The sequence below is a fragment of the Pygoscelis adeliae genome, unplaced genomic scaffold (genome assembly GCF_000699105.1).
Source record: "Pygoscelis adeliae isolate BGI_AS28 unplaced genomic scaffold, ASM69910v1 Scaffold10, whole genome shotgun sequence".
Classification (NCBI taxonomy): Eukaryota; Metazoa; Chordata; class Aves; order Sphenisciformes; family Spheniscidae; genus Pygoscelis; species Pygoscelis adeliae.
Window position 1 is genome coordinate 10,040,126 of NW_008824053.1, and position 18,614 is coordinate 10,058,739.

The 18,614-nt window shown below is 38.0% G+C and overlaps 2 protein-coding genes across 2 annotated transcripts in view; one reads left to right on the forward strand and one right to left on the reverse strand.

Annotated features, from left to right (window-relative positions):
• ZZZ3 (zinc finger, ZZ-type containing 3) overlaps nt 1–4,271 on the forward strand; it is a 36,624-nt gene extending 32,353 nt beyond the window's left edge. Inside the window, 2 exon segments of the mRNA XM_009333843.1 lie at nt 2,465–2,565; nt 2,932–4,271. Of these exon segments, the coding sequence (XP_009332118.1) occupies nt 2,465–2,565; nt 2,932–3,076 (246 nt within the window). The 3' untranslated portion in view covers nt 3,077–4,271.
• Nucleotides 4,272–7,456: 3,185 nt separating this feature from the next.
• Nucleotides 7,457–18,614, reverse strand: part of AK5 (adenylate kinase 5) — a 95,451-nt gene continuing 84,293 nt past the window's right edge. Inside the window, exons 12-13 of the mRNA XM_009333844.1 lie at nt 17,152–17,340; nt 7,457–7,571 (exon numbers count right to left, since the gene is read on the reverse strand). Of these exons, the coding sequence (XP_009332119.1) occupies nt 7,461–7,571; nt 17,152–17,340 (300 nt within the window). The 3' untranslated portion in view covers nt 7,457–7,460. The remainder of the gene's footprint in view (nt 7,572–17,151; nt 17,341–18,614) is intronic.

The window sequence follows — 18,614 nt, forward strand, 5'->3', positions numbered from 1 at the left end:
GCTCAGGTTTCACTGAATACTGATATTGTATGAAAATTAATAAGCATACGGTCTTTTCCTCATTCGTATTATGAAAATACAGCTCTAGAGCCAGGTTAAGTCATTATAGAATTCCATTTGACGCTACACTCTGTTTTGACAATGATTCATTGATGATAATTCTCTGATTAGGAGTTTGGAGTCATTTTGCCTCCACCTGAGGCCAAAGAAGGGACAAACATTTTTCATGAGAACAGTAACAGATTAATAATTTTTTTGTTTTGTAGCAACTTCCTATCAAGTAATAACTCGCAGAAGTTGAAGCAAGGGGATGAAACAATAGTTATGTGAAATTAAGAAAATAAACATTAAGTTAAACTAAAGTATTGTCCCAGTATCAACCATTAATAGGCGACATGAAAGAAAGGGCATTCTCTACATTGTATTTTCTGGTTTGCAAGGGGTTTTCTGTGTAACTGGTTGCTATGTTGGAACAGTTTCTTCAAGTTGTTTAGTGTTATGCAGCTAGATTTATTTTCTAATACCCATTTATATAAGAATGCAAAGATATTAAGTTTAAAGTTCATTTCAAAATGACTGGAAAATTAAGACAGCCTTGATAGTTGACATTGAGAGACTTAATCATGGTGTTAGACCACCAAGGCGCTTTTTATTTTTGCTATTTCCCCCCCCAAGTTAACATGGTGTGTTTCATTTGGTTTTGTTTTTTTTTTTTTTTTTTTGGCTTGTGGGGTTTTTTATTGTGGTTTTTTTGTTTGTTTGTTTTTGTTTTTTAAGTTAGCGTTTTCTTTCCCAAAATTCAAAACTTTGATCAGGCAGACCAGACTTCTAGGTAACAAACTAGTTGCTTTTTCTATATAAAATTACTCTGAAAAGTAAATTGGCATTATGCAGTGTCAAGCATTCAAAGTTTGAAAGTTTCCTTGCAATCTGAATTTCATTTTATTACGCATTATAGTAAGCTATGAAACTACATGATTATATACTATTTTCCCTCAGGAGCACTGCCTTGCTCAGTGCATGGACTGGATGGAGCTCACCTAATAAGCAATCATTCAGAACACTTTTGGTTCTGCGTGACCTTCAGCCTCATTTACTACACATTATTCAAACTCTACTTTGAATATTGAATTATTGAATTCCTTGTGGGCTTTTTATGGCTTTCATTGCTATAATATCAGAGCACTTTGCAAATACCTTTTTTTTTCCTTAGGAAATGAAAGGCATGGTATTTCTGTTTCACAGGGGAAAGAGAAGGAAGCTGGAGCACAGAAATTAAGGTCAAGGGTTTCCACTATCTTGGTTCTCAAATTGAGATAACTGGAACCAATTTTTATTTTTTTTTTTTTTAAGTATTTAGCATTATACTGAACTTGATATTTTCAAAGAACAGCTTTGAGTATGCTTAGTCCCTCCTCATTATCAGCCCTCAAACTCTGAAAGCCACCTGTGGAAGGAAGGGATACAGCTGTGACAAATCTGTAAAGTGTAAGGTGTTTGTAACCCTGAGTGGATTAGTTATGGCTGGGAACGAGCTGCTCTGCGAGTGGGTTTCACAGATGCTGTGAGAGAACTTCAGGTTCTGAAGGAGGGTGAGCTATGGGAGCACAGGCTTGTTTCCCACATTTCTTTTTCCTTTTCAATCCTGTCTCTGCAGCACTCTTCAGAGTTTAGATTTTCGAAAAGTTCTCCTTGCCTTGAAGTCTCATTTTCCAGGTTTCCTTTTTTTGTCAAATATCTTTGCATTTCTGCCCCTCTTCATGCCACACTGTTCTTGCACTTAGCTGCTGTTGCGTTGTCCCTGATTCTTCTCAGGGGATTAGTTCTCGTCTTCTTGCTCAGCTTTAGTTTTAGACTTCTGTTCCCTTCCCTGAATATGTTGTCCCACGTCCTTACCAACCACCTGGCTTTTAGTTCCAGCCCACCTATAATGTGTTACTATGTTTCCTGAATCTGAAAGTGCATCAGTCTGGTCTCTGGTGTCCTGATCTGCAGCCCATCAACAGGCTCTACTGGTCTAGCCTCACTGCTTGCTTCTGCCATGGAAAGTGAATCTGTACTTAGACATTTCACATGGTTGGACTTAAGCAATAGAAACATCACGTTCATGTATTGTGTCGCAGCAGTTCTTACAGCCATGTGAGGATAAGCAGTGACTGCAGGCAGGACTAGGTCTGCTTTTGTTGAGCAGGAGGATAATGTCAACATGGAGCATTTGGGGAGTGGGAAGCAAAGTGGGAGAAAGATTGATCAATCCTCAGGGCTCTGGAGGGCCTCTCCTAGAGTATGAGGACTTCTTTACCCATGAATACATTATGGTCTGTGATGAGAAGGATTCAGCTGTGTGGGCTAGTAGTAATCGACCTACATACATGCCTTTCTATATGGTGTATTGGTGCATACTGTTACTAACGTAAGTGATTACAGTTGCTGTTTTTTCAATGCTCTTCCATCTGCTTCACAGTGTGATAACTGCGGAATTGAACCTATCCAGGGTGTTCGGTGGCACTGCCAAGACTGCCCTCAAGAAATGTCCTTGGATTTCTGTGATTCTTGTTCTGACTGGTGAGCAGCATACGCTTCTACTTGTTATTTGTGATTAGCTTGACTATCCCTATGTGGCTTAATTGCTGTGTATGTTGGAAAACTTCACTCCAGCATAGGACACATCTCCTGTGTTGGGTGAAGTGGAAGATACTTTAGGATATATTTGTGGGAGATATATTTTGTGTGTTCTGGATGTATAATTTTTTTTTTCTTAATACAGTGGACAGATAGGTTTGGTACTGTTAAATAGTGGGGGAAATTATACTTTATGAATTAATTGTATCAAATTTGGTATGAATCTGTTAATATGATCACTGTTTCTGAAAGTTAAAGATAAGGAAAATATTTGACTTTTAATCTCTTATCTTTTTCTTTCCCTTGCAGTCTGCATGAAACAGAGATTCATAAGGAAGATCATCAGTTAGAACCTATTTACAGAGCAGAGACATTTTTAGACAGAGACTACTGCATGTCCCAGGGCACCAGTTACAATTATCTTGACCCAAACTACTTTCCAGCAAATAGATGACATGGGAAGCAGATCTACCATCTTGGGCTTACTATCCTCTTTGAAAAATAACAATGGCACCATTGTTAATTCTGTGCACATTTTGGAAAGACTCTGCTTTCCCTGAAATGTCGCTCACAGCATGACAGCTTCCTGGGTGTACTTGTCAAACTACAGCTTTGAGCTGTCATGGTTCTAGATCACTGAACAGCAGCTGAACATTCCTAGTGTGCAGAAGGTTTCACTGGGAGACTTTTCTTTCACCACATTAGTCATTTTTAGGTGGTGAATCTAAACACAAAAGAAAAACATACAAAAGGGTGAGCCAGAAATGAGAGCACACATTAAAGAGAGAGTAAATTCCAAAGGCTTTGAAGAACTTGGTTATAATGAGATCCAGAGGAGATGAAGTATTTATATAAAAAGTTTAGTAGCTTGCAGTTTTGTTGTGAAATAGTTTTCAGCACAGTAACTGACTTCTTTAGGCAAGGTTTTAACCAATGACAGTGTTTGCTTCTAGGATGTACTCTAAAAAATACTCACTGTCTCAGCGATGGTTGGTTACAGGCCTTTATTAAATCGGAGCTGCTTAATCACATTGACTTTCAATTTTTTTAATTTTTTTTCTTTTTTTTTGTTTTTGTTTTTTTAAAACCACGATGAACTCTATTTACCAACAGTGAAGCACTACAGGGGGCAACTGTGGCATTGCTTCCTTAACCAGCTCATGGTGTGTGAATGTTATAAAATTGTCACTCAGATATATTTTTTAAATGTAATGTTATATAAGATGATCATGTGATGTGTACAAAATATGGTGAAAAGTGCCAGTGGTAGTAACTGTGTAAAGTCTCTAATACTCAACATTAACTCCTTCAAAATAAAATACACAGCCTTCTGCCTCTGTATTTGGAGTTGTTAGTGCAACTCATCAAAGAAAACTGCCTAATATAAATCATATATATGGTAATAATTTTTCCTCTTTTGTAGTCTGCACAAGATCCATGAAAGATTGTATTTTTATTACTATTTAAACAGTGATTAAATTTAGCCTGAGCAGTGAGCAAGGGTTCACATGCATTCTTTTATACTGCTGGATTTTGTTGTGCATCATTTAAAACATTTTGTATGTTTCTTCTTATCTGTGTATACAGTATGTTCTTAAATAATGTTCAATTGTCAGGAGAACTGTGAGAAATAAACTATGTGGATACAGTCTGTTTATATATAGAATGCTTACTGTGACTTCCTTTCTGTGTAGTTCTGACTTTTTAATCAAGATGGAAAACATTAAAAGGACATTTTAATACGTCATACAAATACTCACTATGCAGACCTGCAAGATGCCCAGCGCCTTCCTCTGCTGTTAATTTCAGTGGGAACTGATGGTGCTCTGCGCCTACTAAAATATGCTTTGCCTTTTGCAGGATTAGCATTCTAGATTTCTCATATTTTACTTACAAACTGTTCTTTTTCAGATTGCAGAAAATTCAGATTTTAGTAGCCTTGGTACACTATATACCATTGTCTGAGAAGCTTTGTAATTATTGTGACATATTTTAGTTAATATATTTTCTATTGAAATGTATAGCTTGTGATTCAGAAACACTTGATTATTTTATAACTGTAATAGACTTCCAGTTGCTTTGAAACTTGAATACTCAGAGTCATTAGCTAGAAAAGAACTAATTTGACTTTAAAAGATGGCAATAAGAAGGATAATTGGCTGGCTGCACCTAATAACTTTAATTATAAACCGATCAGTATTAAGTTTTGCAATAAATTCAGGTGTAGTTATTTTTTGCTTCAGAAAAAAAGAATTTTAAGCATTTAATCTACTTAGAAGGTAATACAGTACAGTTACTAAAACACTGAGCAAGTATCATTATGTAAACATATCTCAAGTATCTAGTATACTTAGATAAATTTAATAAACCTCAAAAAAATACAACACAAATTCACATGATGTATTTCAGTTTTTAATTGGAAAAGATACTGCTCTGAGAGGCTCTCTAATACAATAATGAATGTGCTTTCCACGTCATTCACACTGTTTATAGGAAGCTAGAGTTGGTGAAGGTGTATTATCAGGGAAAGAATCTGTGGTAATCTTTGCTTCCTGTTGATATCCTGAAAAAACTACTGGAAGAAAATAACAGAAGTACACTCGTGAAAATACGATTAAGTGCAAATATTCAGTCATCAGTTTAGGATAGCTTGGGAAGAACAAAAAGCCATGGTGTAATTTGAATGAGATTTGAAGCAGAAGGAGAATTTCAAGTCTGAATCACCCAAGAAAGAAGTGTCTTGGATAAGTCCTCTTTTTATTGAATATGTATAAATATTTATATTTCCATATGCATGCATATACAGCTATTTCTCTTGCATACATTATAAACATATGCAAATAGATCTCTAATGCACATACACCCAGCCAAGCATGGGAATTTTTTTTTTGTTCCACAGAAAAGACCAGAAGAAGCAGAAAGAAAAATTCAGCTGAAACTGTATGTTAAATAATTTTTGTAACCCGATTTAAAAAAAAAAAAAATAGCAGCTGATTGTTGCCTCTGTTCCCATCCTGCACAAGTATGATACTCCACACTTTTTAACTTATATTGTAATTAGAAGTAATAAAAAATACTCCAGACAACCTATCCAGATGAATTTGCAACTTCATGGTAACTCCAGAATGTTTTACTTTTTCTTCTGGAAAAATACTACACCAGACAGCTGCCAGTGCTTCAAGGCTGGCTTTAGAAAAACCGGCCTTCTCACGCTGATGCATTATGGGAGTCGCTCGCTTAAAGCTGTTGTACTGCAGACGTTACTGGTTACTTAATGGCACTGGTCTGGAGCTGGAGAAGCACCTCCTAGAGCATCAGAGGTAAAATGTAGGCTATAAAAGGACCCAGGAAAGACGGAACATCCAGGATATGAAGGATAAGAACATATCTAAAACAGTCCCTTAAAAAAATAATTGAATTAGCATTCACAGGGCAAATGCCAAGGAAGAAAAAGAAAACAGAAGACTCTGCCCTGAATGGAGAAAAAACGTACTCTGTAAGCATGCTGATTTGAGCTATATTTTCAAGTCATGTACTGTGCTTTAAAAAGGATTAAACCCACATATACTGTAACAGAAATCATTACTCCTCATTTTTGTACGTTTTATTTGTATTATGCCTTCATTACAAGAAAGGTAACTTTAAAAATACAAATCTGCCGCATAAAGTACAACTTTGACAGTAAGAGCAATCATGCAACCCACTTCAACTGTGAATTCATCCAGTAGTTCCCGTAAGAGGATGCAATTACTTTACAGGAATGTCAAACAAGCTTTTATTTAGCTATCAATACCAAAGAAACTCCACAATATTTTGGTTAACCTAATGGAAATACGATATGATTTTTACAGACTTTTTTGCAGCTACTACAGATAAATGGCTTACTAAAGATGCAAGCAATATGAATGAAATAACCCCTGACGTTTTCCTTCCCCCTCCTCACCCCAGGATGATCTGAATTTTGCATTTGAAATGCTGCCAAAGTATGATTTAAAGGCATCTTCATATATTCTAGCTCATAGTCAACTTTATATGTAGACTTTAATTAATATAGTAAACCTGCTGTTAATATGGATAATTACTGGATTGCACATTTACTTATACAATCAATATTTTCACCTCAGCTCACAAAACTGGGAAGTCGTCACTTAAAATATCCTACAATTCGCAGCAGAAGACAAGGCTGTCTCAAAAACGGTGTCTGCTCCACGGTAATGGACTGACAGACTTCCACAATATTCAACTGTATCTTCACCTTCAATTAATTTTTCTGCTTCTTCTTGTAATAGTGTTCTGGGGACGTGTGAAAATTTTATTTTAGCTTCTAGCGTGACTAATTCCAGCTGTCTTACAGCTGCACGTAACAGAACAGATTTTAGTCACTAAAACGCAAGAACAAGCTAAGTGATACCACAAGAATTAATACTGTTAATTAAAAGAAAATAATAACCAATGGGAAACTTGTGTGCAGTAATCTTAAAGTTAATATGCTAAATGGTGACTGATGTGGTTGAAGAGCTCACTGCTGGCCAGGCGCTGTTTGACTTCCAATCAAATGTGTGCGATCATGAAATACAAACCAGAGCTGCTGTTCACCATGCTGCTTTTAACCCGTGAAGAGCAAACAACCAATAAAACAATATATAGTTCTTAGTGTAGAGTTAGCATACAGACCACTTTCTATTGAGTGTATTGTCAGAACAGAGAAAAAAGACTTCATCTAAAGTGACATACCACATGCACAGATTGCAGATACCTCTCAAGAAAGCGGTATTGCTTTGAACAGCGTTTTAACCATGACTGTCTAGTGCACGTGAGGTGAGGCCGTGTACACGCCATTACTGCGTTTCTGTTGAAGAAGAAAATGCTTCCTCTTCCTTTTTCAGAAAAGAGTCAATTGTCTTGCAGACTTCCAGAAAAACATCCTCCTGTGTTCCTTCTGCATCAACCTGTGAAGCAGGCAAAAAACATTAGTTTTGATTAAATTACAAAGAATTATCTCAGAATCTAAACACTGGCACAAAAAACTGGTCCAATACAAAATCAAAGTTGTTCTGTTTCGTGTTATAAGCATACTAATGTAGAGGAACAGCTTTCATAAACCAAATTATTCACTGTGTTTCCACAGATTTATGTGCGAAGATTCTGTAGGCTCCATCCTCTGGAGCAAAGTACATTAATCAAATGTCCTGGGATGTATCAAAAATGTATCAAATGAAACGGGAGCTTAAGCTCTTTCTCCAAAGTACTCATGTTTTAAAGTAAAATTACACCTTTGATATACAGAACAGTTTCCAAAGATTTTTAGAAACTATTTTAATATTTAATACCCTCCAAAAGAAACCTAATAGAATAACTTCGATATCATCCTATTAATGCAACTTGTTAATTTGTTTCTTGCCATCTAAAGTGTCAGAGTACGTAACGCTGTGACTGACCTAAAAGCTTTCAAGCGGCAGTAACTTAGCGAGGTTGTGTGTTTCTGTGCATTTGTATTTGCAAGCTTGGTGAATTGGCTCTGCTTTTATGACAACCTTTGGGCAACGCATGTTTTACAGTGGCACTGGTTTTGTTGTACGAGAACTCACTTTCATCGAAGAAATTTTTTTCTTTAACACCCCGAAGATTCTGTTTTGGCCAGAGGTTGTCCAGGCTGTTCAGGTTTTGTTTTTGTTGAAGTCCAGTCATGAAAAAAAAAGACCAATTTATTCTCCTATGCTGAGGAAGAGAGCGCTGCATTTTAGCAAAGAGGAATGATGTTTGTAGCCAGTAATACTTCTGTGTGTTCCCTAGAAAACGTAATGTAGCACCGAGCTTTTCTGAGCGATGAGTTTCACGTCCATCCCATGCAGTGGGCGTCATGCAGGCCATCACTTGAGGAAGGAGAGCTGTCTTTTGCCTTAACAGTAGTGACGAAGAAGCTTTCATGCTGGCTGTGTACACCGTGCAGATTGCATCTGATGATTATTCAGTTCCTCTCAAATGCCTGGTGAGAGCCTCGATTCTCTACTCAAAAGCAAGCTTCCTCTCTGCTTCTCCATGCTTAAGTCTTTCATGCATGCATGCCATGGAGTTTGCGCACATTTAACTGGACCCATGACAACTTTGCTAAAGCCTTGTTTTTCTGAACTACGTGTTACATTTTCACCTCCAAGTTGCTGACTAGCATGCCAGACAATTGTAACGTTTGAAGGGGACATTCCTGACCATCCTACTTTCTGCCACCTCTTTGTTCTGCAGGAGAATAAAAGGAATTTCAAACTCCAAAAAATGTATTTTTGAAATAGGCCATGAAATTCTTCGCAGATACGGTGTCGGCTTGCAGCCAGCTCCTGTACAGTCTGACTGCACTCAATGTACATTTAAGTCCCTCAGTGCTAAATCTTGTGTGGGAGTCAGCAGCTGCTCCCTGCAGAGATCCAGCAAGGGATTGCATTCACGCTCCGTAGCTTGGTTTCGCTCTTGGTGGCATCTACAGATGCTGCAAAGTTTGGTCCCTTGTTGCATCCTGTCGGAAGTGCTGGCACTCCCAGCCAGTCTACCTCCACACGCAGCAGTTCCAGCACTGGAAATGACCAGCCTGGCCAACCTTTAAGGAGCCATGCCTGACTGGGTTCAGTCCCCTTGGATGCACCGCAAGGGTATCTTACAGTCTGAGCTGAACTACCCTCTCCCCTCCTGGCAGGCTTTCAGCAGCACGGTTCTCTTGCTTCCCTTGCTCTCTGTCACGCTGGCGTTTGCTGACATCGCTGCTTGATGTAATGCTGAAGTACGCACATGCTGGAATAGTTTGCGAAGCAGCAGGTGGTGCCTTAGAAAGGTCAGTTCTCAAACAAGGGCTGCATGTCTTTCAGAAGCTTTCTATGCCACAGAAACAAAGGGTTTAAGAGGGGGTTACTTACTAGTAGCAAAGAGAAAAGGGGAATGGTGAACAATCTGGACCAAATGCCTACCTTCTCCACTTACTAATAAAACTAGCAACTCCCATCTCAGCTGCTATAAAGCAGCTTGTTTTGTCCGTCTCAACTGCCAAGACACCTATTTTCATATGGCTATCCCACGGGAAATATACTTCACACAGGGTGAAGGCCACAGCCGTTTCAAAGCTCTTTTGTCTTAATATGTATTTTTATTATCTCTTTATTCCATAAATACATCTGCACTGGATAACCGATCTAACCTAATCAGCACAGCTGATACTGCCATTGGCTTTTCGGCGACCTCTTCTAGAACTGGGACTGATACTCAGGTCTAGATCTAGGCAGTTTCGATAAAGAATTAGGTTTGTGAGCATGGAAATTGCCACCCTTTATGACTGGCTGCAATGCTGCCTTCCTAACAGTCACAGTAAAATATGGAAGAGTGTGACTAATGACAGCCCCCTAAATAACAAAGGTCCAGTTCCTAAAACTAACTTAAAGTCGTGGCACAAAACTAACTTAATGTAACAATAATTCACAGCTAGTACCACAGTAATTCAGTGACACTCTCTGCAGCTCCAGGAGAGAAAACTGTGTATATCTCTTTCTCAAATTATAACAAACCTCATAAATTAGGACTGTTTTCAAGGTTATTCAAGGCTACCATCTTCCCATAAAAGCACGATCCAGATACAGTTTTCCATAGTGCTTCCAGTTTTGAAATGCCACTATGGCTTTAGGTAACTTCAAATACAGAGAAATTTAATGAGCTCATATGAAAAATGACAGGAATAATCATCTTCGTAGTACAATGTTGCTCCTTTTGGCATTAAAATTAGCCAATTAAATTTTCTGTCATAAAATCTCCATTTGTCGTAGTTTTTGGGATTTAGAACCCTAGATGTATACTGCCACTAAGAAAAGCCCAACTGTCTGTAGAGGATGACTGAGGACCACCGTTTTCAGAAAGACAGACTGAGACTCTGGAATAAACTCACTAGTTAGAAGCTTCTTATTGAAGGTCAGTCAAGTTCAGCTGTATGTCACTAAGATTTATATCTTTGTCATTAAAAAGAGTGTTAAAAACCTCTCTGAGACAGTGCAGTACCTGGTTCTCAGAGCAATGGATCAAGCTGTCCGGAAATCCCGTGGAAACACCCTGCCCCAATACCTATTCGCATTTGGCATGAAGTTACCATTGTGTTTTATCTATAATCCCCTGCTAATGTTTCTGATGTATCTTTCTAGACCGGTGTCTCATCTAATGGGTCACAAGCCAGCAAGGGGGGTGACATAGAAACACTTGTTCCTTTGTTCCCCACCTACTTACCTACCAGGGTTAATGATTCTCTGACAACCTTTCAAAAGACGGAAATAAATTACATGCCTGCTATCACTATTACCGTTGATTATCCCTTCTCTAAAGGGAAAAGTACACATTTGCCCCTCCCCAGAGAAACTTCTAACAGGGGATCAGCATGAGAAGGCTCAGAAGTGGAAGATCATGAAAGGGTGGATGGTCACTCGTTCTTTCATAACGGCTATGGAAAATGTTTGTAATAAGAATCTAGTAACTACTGCTTACCCAGCATGTGACTTCAACTGATTATAGAAAGAAACAATAGAACAACACGGTGAAAAAAGAAGAAAAAAAAGAAAAAGAAAGAAGAAGAAAAAGAGAAAGAGGAAGAAAAAGAAAAAGAAAAAGAAAAAGAAAAAGAAAAAGAAAAAGAAAAAGAAAAAAAGAAAAAGAAAAAGAAAAAGAAAAAGAAAAAGAAAAAGAAAAAGAAAAAGAAAAAGAAAAAGAAAAAGAAAAAGAAAAAGAAAAAGAAAAAGAAAAAGAAAAAGAAAAAGAAAAAGAAAAAGGAAAAGAAAAAGAAAAAGCATTTTGGTTGAACTTTGTAGGCTAAGCTTCCATAGCACGTGATCTGCAACAGTGAAGGTTTTTGGACATCCTTGAAAATCCTCTGCTCTGGACTGCCTACCTTATTTGTTTACTCATGACCCTTTTCCTCAGATGACTTTGAATAGGGGAACTTGTATTTAAGTCACCTACTAGGTGTCTTGCGTTAGCTAGGTAGGATCAGTTTTGCCTTGCTTGACTACCAATGCATTGCTCTTCTCCATTACTTATTACCCTCCTACATACTGTCACTTGAAAAAAGCTTTAAAGGATGAGTCAGATATTAAAAACAATCAGGTTTTTTTCTCCCTTTCTTCTCAACTGACAGAGGGCCATATATTCAAAGGTATTTACATTTAGCCACGTTAAAACACAAGTAGGTGCCTACTACATTTTCAGACGCACTTTTCTGTCCAGCTGCCTTGGAAATCACTGAGAAATAATTTAAAAACAACAGTATCTACCTGCTTACTACAGCTACCATAGCGCATTTCATTTCATTTCATTTCATTCATCTGCAACATCTGATTCCCACAGAATCAGGCAGCTTGCAACTGTTTTTGTGAGTAGTGCTTTCAGTCCTTGCACTTCCAGTAGGTCTTTGTTAAAAAGCACCAGCTTGCTGTCCTTAGCAGCCGGTGGGTGTTCTGTAACTGGCTATAAAAGAAATTATGGAATATTAAACTATATCCCCAAAACATGATCTTTTAAAAATTAATTGGAAAATTTCTAGCTTATTGTTACAACTACTTTACCTTCCAGAACACAATTTAGAAAATTAATGCCTTAGCAGAAAAGTGAGCAGAGGACACTGTCATTCTTTGCCCTTCATTCTTCAGTCAGTTTATCTTCCCTTGTAAATATATCACCGTGAGTTACATCACAGTTCATCTCAGCTGCGTGCCTGGAAGGATCACCATTTTATTCCGGTCAGGTTCACAGATGTTCCATCTGCACCCAAATTCTCCACCCTTTGTGCACGCCTCATGCTTCCACTGCTGAACAGAAACACTGACAGGTAATCATGGTCAAAGGGAAATTTCAAACAGAGTCCTGATCTTTTGGCAGCTTCATCAGGTCATTGTTCTTGTTCAGAAGTCAGCGGAATGGAAAAATGTTCAATTTCCAAATATCATATTAGTTATTTATGAATGCATCTATGCACAATAATTCTAGGTTTAGAGAAGGTCATAAAATTCTCATTGATTAAAATGGGAATGCTCTAACAACCATATAACTTTGTCTCTTCTGTGCAAGCAAAGCAAAGAGAGAATTCCTAATGACTGCAGAGGAAGCTAGGTCAGACTTGAGTTTTTCTGTCTCTACTGTGTTCATTAGGCTCCTTCCATCCATGCTGTAACACCCGTTCCAATGCAGAGAATGAGAAAGCTAATTTGACAATGTAGTCCTAAGCACACCTTGATATGGCACGACAGATCAGTTCCTCCTCCACTGAGTACTCATCCAACATCTAATTCCCACACCAGACCTTCTGCTGGCCTTATGCCCAGGACTGAAATTTACATTTGCATATTTAATGTGCCTGTTTCAGCACTGAAAACTTTTAGGCTGGATACGACAAGTTAAACACATTAGCACTGTTGCCATGTGCTGTTCCCAATCTGTGGAAAACTTTGCCCAGCCCTAAATACACTTAAAATTGAGAAATCAGATAATACCAATATGCCAACCCTATTTTCTTGTTAAACAAGTCTATTTCACAGTTCTGATTTTCTTTTCTGTGGCAAAGGAGGGACTGGGTGCTATAGTTAAGCCCTACAAGACATGATCGCTTATACAATTAAACACTATTTCACCTACAATTATTAGTGGTGCTTAGTCACACATTGCAGTAAGCTGGCTAGGAAAGGTTAAAGCTGAATTTTCATGGCAGTTAGGTGGGATTTAGACTCTAATAGTCCTCTTAAAATCTCAGCATCCACTCCTCTGAATTATTAAGAAAGTGCACGGCTGGCATCTCAAGGGACATAAAGCTCGCATGGGCCTTCCACTGAAGAACTGCTTCTGTTGAAGAAACAAGCCTGGGCAGGAATAACTTTCCAAAAGAAGGCAACTAAAGATTCTTTTAGACCCTTCTTCTCTTTCTCTCTTAAATAGCTTCTCTTCAGATGCTTTGACCATCACTTATCCTGGGATCACAGACTGACCTGGATCTGCAAACAGCACCTTCAGGTAAGACATCACTTCCCTGAAGCTATTGGATCCAACCAGCTCTGCCTGAGAAAAAAAGTGCACAAGCCTCTGGCCTGTATTTACATGAAGGACCATGGATTATTTTAAAAAAATCCATGAATGTAGATGAGATCATTTATTTTAAGGGGTCTTCAAATCAACACTTGTAAATTAACTTTGGTGGCTTTGCCTGAAATGGATTAGGAAACATACACACAGTTCTTTCAGTGAGCAGAATTATAGAGGCAGCAGCATCTTAATTGGAGCATTAACCTCTTCAACCAGCTCTGGTCAATGCTGGAGAGTAATAAAGCCCACTTAGGAATGAACAGATTCCCAAAGCTGAAAATGTGTGGTGTTATAATTAAAATCATTAAAAACATTTAAAAACTATTAAAATATTAAAAATATTAAACATGTTAGACTGCATCTAGGTAAAGTCTAAGTCTTCTATGTATGTGTATGATATTACAAATAACAGAATATAAAAAAAAAGGACTATTTTAGCCTTGCCCACAAAAAAAACCCTGCAGTCAGAAGTGTTACTGATATTTTTTCTGCTTTCCACCTGAATTTCCTTTCTTCATTCAGAGAACATCAGAGTGGCTGCTAATATCAATGCTTAGCAGTCTGTAAAATACGTTGCTATAAATAAGAACCTAACCCCGTGTCCTGGGAATTGCAAACTTCCCCTTTACTCTCTGCTTTCTTCAACACATGCAGCCTAAACATATTCACCACTAAAATAGTTTTAAAACTGTAAACATAAATGTCTATTTTCTCTTAATTTCCCACATAGCTAACAGTTACACATTTTGTGTTATCTAATTCTCTTTGTTTCAAAACAGCTGTTGACCAAGTCTTAACTGTTTTTTCTTTGTCTTTATTCGTCAAATTGTTGAGCCAAATAATGTATAGGTTTGCAAGATGTGCATTTACAGGTTAATAATACAGGTTGGAAAGAACCTCAGTGGGTCATCTAGTCCAACTTCCTGCTCAAAGCAGGACCGGGCACTGGAAGGATGCCACTACGCCAGGCACTACGCTCGAGTTGCGTCGTTGACCAAGTCAGACTGTGTGATTGAACTCTTTGAGTTCACTTATCCAGGAAAATTGCCTAGAAAAATTTCCTAAACAAGCATTCCTTCCAGAAAAGATATTACTTTGTTTCACAGTATTAAGTGTATTTCCAAAACTAAATGTTCTTCTTTTTTATTCCAGCACTGTCCAGTGCAGAAGCGATAAGGAATATTTGGATCAGAATAGCTATTGAAGTCAATTGCCCTGCACAAAAAAGTGCTCAGACCTACTTTTCCACTTTAGGTCCAAAGTAAACTTTAAAATAGATTCCCACAACTGTTCAACAGCACTTGGTTAAAAAAATCACTTTTCTCACCCATGAACAATGAAACATTAACATGCTTCTTGTATGAAAACTACATTTGCTTCTGCTCCTTGCTGTACAGGCACCAGGGCTGCAGGCTTGTACCCGAGGCTGGCTGAAGGTGACAAGGATAGCCTGGGAGGATTAATTTTAACAGCCTACCTCTGCTGAGTATTTTGACAGTGTTCTCTAAATGCTGATAAATAACTGAACATGTAATTAACTACATCATAAGGGTTGGGGAGGGGGCATCTCCGTACTTTACTTAAGTCCATAATGGAATCACACCTTTAATAGCTGATGTGTATTTTATCAGTTTAGTAAAAAGCGGATGAGGTAGACATTTCAATACACAGTACCTGTGTTCAAGAAAAACAGAACACATTTTTCAACCTTAAAAGGACATTTTACATGATAATGTTTATAAAGCTGATTTTACAGAGCTTTCATACCCAATAGTCCCATCCAGAAGGTGGAAGTACGTTGAACACCTACATTCATCAGAAGCAAGTACAGACACTGTACAGACATTGCAGGAAAAACAGTGTAAACGCTGTTCAAGCAATGCACGAATATTTTCTAACATGCAAACACACAATGTCAGTTCCTCCAAAAACTAATGATAAAAGAGTGCAAAGCACATATCCAGTTCTGACCCATAGACTAGGCGAGTCCCTTAAGGAGCTAATGAGCTATAAGCTTTCAAGAAAAGACTGCATGTTTTGCCACTGCATAGGTTGCACAGGAGATGGAGCAGAAACTTGCAGCAGAAGTATTAAGGAAGGGCACGGAGAGCTCGTATCAAGTGAAATAAGGCAGACCATGAATGCAAAATCTGTGTGAAAGTATTTAGTGTAGTTTCATTCTCTTTGGGGCTGTCACTTCCCTGATGTTTCAAAAAGGGAAACACTGCGGTAGGCACAGCTCACTGGAATAAGATCTCAGAGATACAGAGCTCTGTTTTCCTTTGCATCATCTCACTGTGTTGGTGTATTGTACCGAATTCTTAATTAGACACATCCTTGCAATGTTGGCAAGGTAGCTCGTCAAAGACAATACAAATAAAACTAGATAATCATTCTTAAGCTTAAAAAAGAAAAGTAATTGGGCATTTTTGTGTGTGTGCCACTCTACAGTTTGCCTTCTGTGCACTTAGTGTGGGGCTGGCAAAGGACAAAAATCAGGACTCTCCCTTTGAGTGTCATTTTTCTCAGGACTATGTCATTTACTCTGTTCTCAGGTCAGGATATGGGTGCATAAATTAGCTGCATGTTTCTCCTTTGGGAACTTTGCAGAGAAGAAAGGTTTGGGACATGTGAATTGCATGTTTGCTACAGCCTCTAGAAAAAAAACTCCCATAATATTTCCAGAAACTGTTATTGGATTCTTTCTCTTTTAGGACAAGAAGGATCAGTAGGACTAGATCTTTCAGTAGCTGAACATAAGAGATAGTTTGCCACAATGGAGCAGAGAAATATATAAAAAGAAATATGAACATCCCGTATGAATGAGTTTACAGATGTGCCACCAAAGTTAATTGCATTGATGGAATTTTTCTTGATTCTCTGAAGAGTATTGATTAGCAAATAAAAAGAATGCTTTAAATATCACATCCTCAGCAGATGTAAACTGAGGTAATTAATTGACATTAATACAACTATGTCATTTGTTCCAGCAGAAAGATCTTTCTTGTGTACAGGTCTCTCTTATTTCAGGATATACACTGTCAGTTTTGTAAATTTAACTAAAGGGCTTTGGATTAATATAATCTTTCATCCTAACTCTGAAAGCCCTTATAGAGAAATAAATCCTAATACTTAAAGAAAAGCGTTCCAGCATTAATGTTTAATAAGAGATTCTATACAGATGAGGTAGTGATTCAGGATATGTTCTCAGACTCAGGATAAATTTTTAATCTTTCAAATCTTTTTTATTCTTTCAAATTGTACTGTGGAACCCAGAAGTTTGTAGAAGTCGCAAACAAACCAGGGAAGCGTAAGATGAGAACAAACTGGAAAGCGCAGAAACTAATACAGTTCGTAAATCATGTCGTGTCAGTATTTTCCAAATATTGCTCATATAATGGAAGTAAAAAGCAATAATTTAATTCAAAAGGTCAAGCAATTTACCTTGCATAACTGTGTCTTCCTTTCATAGTATGCGATCACAGGTTTTGATGCTTGGTAATAGCTTTCGATTCCTTCCTTGATGGTTCCGGCGTTACCAGAGTGCTGACTGCTCTGACTTCTCATCAGAAGGCGACTGCTCATGGTTTCTGCAGAGCAGTCCAGGCAGAACACAAGTTTTGGTTCCCCAATCTAGAGACAAAGAAAACCACTAAGTATTCAAACCACTGGCCTGCTAAAACTGATTTTGTTTGGGTAACTTTAAAAAGAAATGCTACTGAAAGAATCATCAAGGAATTTATTAGCAAATTACTTTCCTATTTGCCTATGCAGAAATTATGCTTATTAACAAACACCTCTTATGCTAGCATCACTTAGAGATCCCAGTATTTAGGATCAAGGCTGTGCGTGATTGGGCTCTACACATACAGAGAAAAAGAGACATGATCTGAAAAATTCTGGCTACTTGGACTGAAGATCGTCAGTTTGTTCATTATTTGCAATTGTTTGATAAAAGCTTGATGCAAACAGCACTGGACTCATGGAATGCTTGACACAGTTATTTTTTTAGCCTTTGCTTTGTTCAATCTGTGAAGAGTATATTTTCATTCAGGGAGTGGTGAACTGTAGCTTAGAATTTCAAGAGGCAATAGAAGGAAATGTCCAAATTAAAGTGTGCCCACTTGAAACGGAAATGGGTAGCAACAGACAGGCTCAGCGACACCATCGAAGGCTTGTTATTGGACGTGTTCACAGGAATACACCCTGTGAATTACTTTATGTCACACACTATTTTATGTCAATATTTGCAGCGTAACTCTACATCACTAGTACCCATGGCATAAAGGAAGGATGTGATATATTTCTCTGCATTTTCAAATTGGTGAGTAATTTCCGAATTCTGTGAGAAGCCCACCACTTAGTGCTTTTTGGCTAGTGCCAAACTAGTCATAAGGGAGAGTCTGCCCTTTTCTACAAACAAAATAAATATGGATTTATTTATTTTTATTCCCAGGCCTTGGCAAAGAGAGTAAATAATTGTCTCTATCTACATTTGCTAGTAGATATTGCAGTACTTCATGGGTGAAAAAGAACTGGCAAGATAGAGCAAAATGTTCCTTATAATATTTTAGGGGAGAGCCAAAAGTTCTAAACACAAATCCCCATCGTTCTTTCCCCGAGATGCTGAAAAATATGTGTGTCATTTAGCATAAATCTTGCAATACGCTCTGTCATGCACCCTGCTCCAGCACAGCGCTCTCTGACACAAGGTTTTGTCTGAGCAACAACTGTTGGGCTGAGTCTAAAGGGATAAACTCCACTCTGCCAAGTAAAATAAAAGTGGTACAGGATCAGAGAAAAGCAATGTGATAATTTTTCCATGCAGTTAGGTATTAAATCCTTCAGCTCAGAAAAAGCTCTCAGGCTTTTTCTCATTCCTTCCCTTTCTAGCAGGGAATTGGAGA